Source organism: Monopterus albus, unplaced genomic scaffold (assembly GCF_001952655.1).
Source record: "Monopterus albus unplaced genomic scaffold, M_albus_1.0 scaffold4635.1, whole genome shotgun sequence".
NCBI classification, from domain to species: Eukaryota; Metazoa; Chordata; class Actinopteri; order Synbranchiformes; family Synbranchidae; genus Monopterus; species Monopterus albus.
The window spans coordinates 1-816 of NW_018132502.1; the positions used below are offsets into that span (position 1 = coordinate 1).

General features: G+C 42.2%; 1 protein-coding gene across 1 annotated transcript; it reads right to left on the minus strand.

Annotated features, from left to right (window-relative positions):
- Positions 1-58: 58 nt before the first annotated feature.
- LOC109954222 (BPI fold-containing family C protein-like) lies at positions 59-603 on the minus strand (the record flags this gene model as incomplete). The annotated part of the gene is made up of 3 exons (XM_020589619.1): positions 59-263; positions 367-458; positions 543-603. Coding segments are annotated over 3 exons (357 nt in total), but the record flags the coding sequence as incomplete, so codon positions are not given.
- Positions 604-816: the final 213 nt, after the last annotated feature.

The following is an 816-nucleotide window of genomic DNA, read 5'->3' on the forward strand; positions in this document are numbered from 1 at the left end:
GGAATCTATCGCGGGTGAGAAAGATTGTGGATCAGTGTGATGTCATGAAAGCAGACGCATTAAGGAATCGGGAGGACGAAGCTCACCATATCATCAGTTATGTACAAACTGAGGGCTCCAGCGCTGTTGTAGACAAAAGCTGCAGAGTTGGCGGTGAAGGCAGACATACCGAAGTACAGCATGTTGCTGAGCTGGGATGAGAGAGAAAAGGGTGTGGGGGAGAATGGAGGCTCCTGATGCTTCCCAACGTTGTAAAATTCACCCTAAAAGGGGGCAACAGAGGCAGAAAAAATGTGACAACCTGTTTCTTTGCAACCACATGGACCACTCTCTAAAATATATACATTGTCTGATCCAGTTCTTCACCTTCAAGCTCAAGTCTATAGAAGACTGTGAAACCATGGGCGATGACACCATTGAATAGTCAATCTCTGCATACTGGTCCACCTGGGCTACAACTGCAGTAAGGTAGACAGTCACTCATACAATATGTTCAGCACCAGTGAAACAGCTAAATGACTGGTGTAAACAGAATGTTTTACCATTGAGAGTTTTCAGTTGAGGGTTCAACTGTGATACTGCATTAGCCACCAAGGGGCAGACCTGCAACAATAAAGAACAGAGAAACACTATTTCCTGATTCCAAAAGAAACATGTCATGCAGTAATTTACGACTGGAGAAAACTATTAGTAGAGTCTCCCAGAAATGGATACGGAGCTTTTATTTATTTTTTAAATCAAACAGTTATCAGGGTGGAATAACGTTTTTCTAAATGAATATTTTATCCCCAACTTCCATAATTGATTTGGTGATAT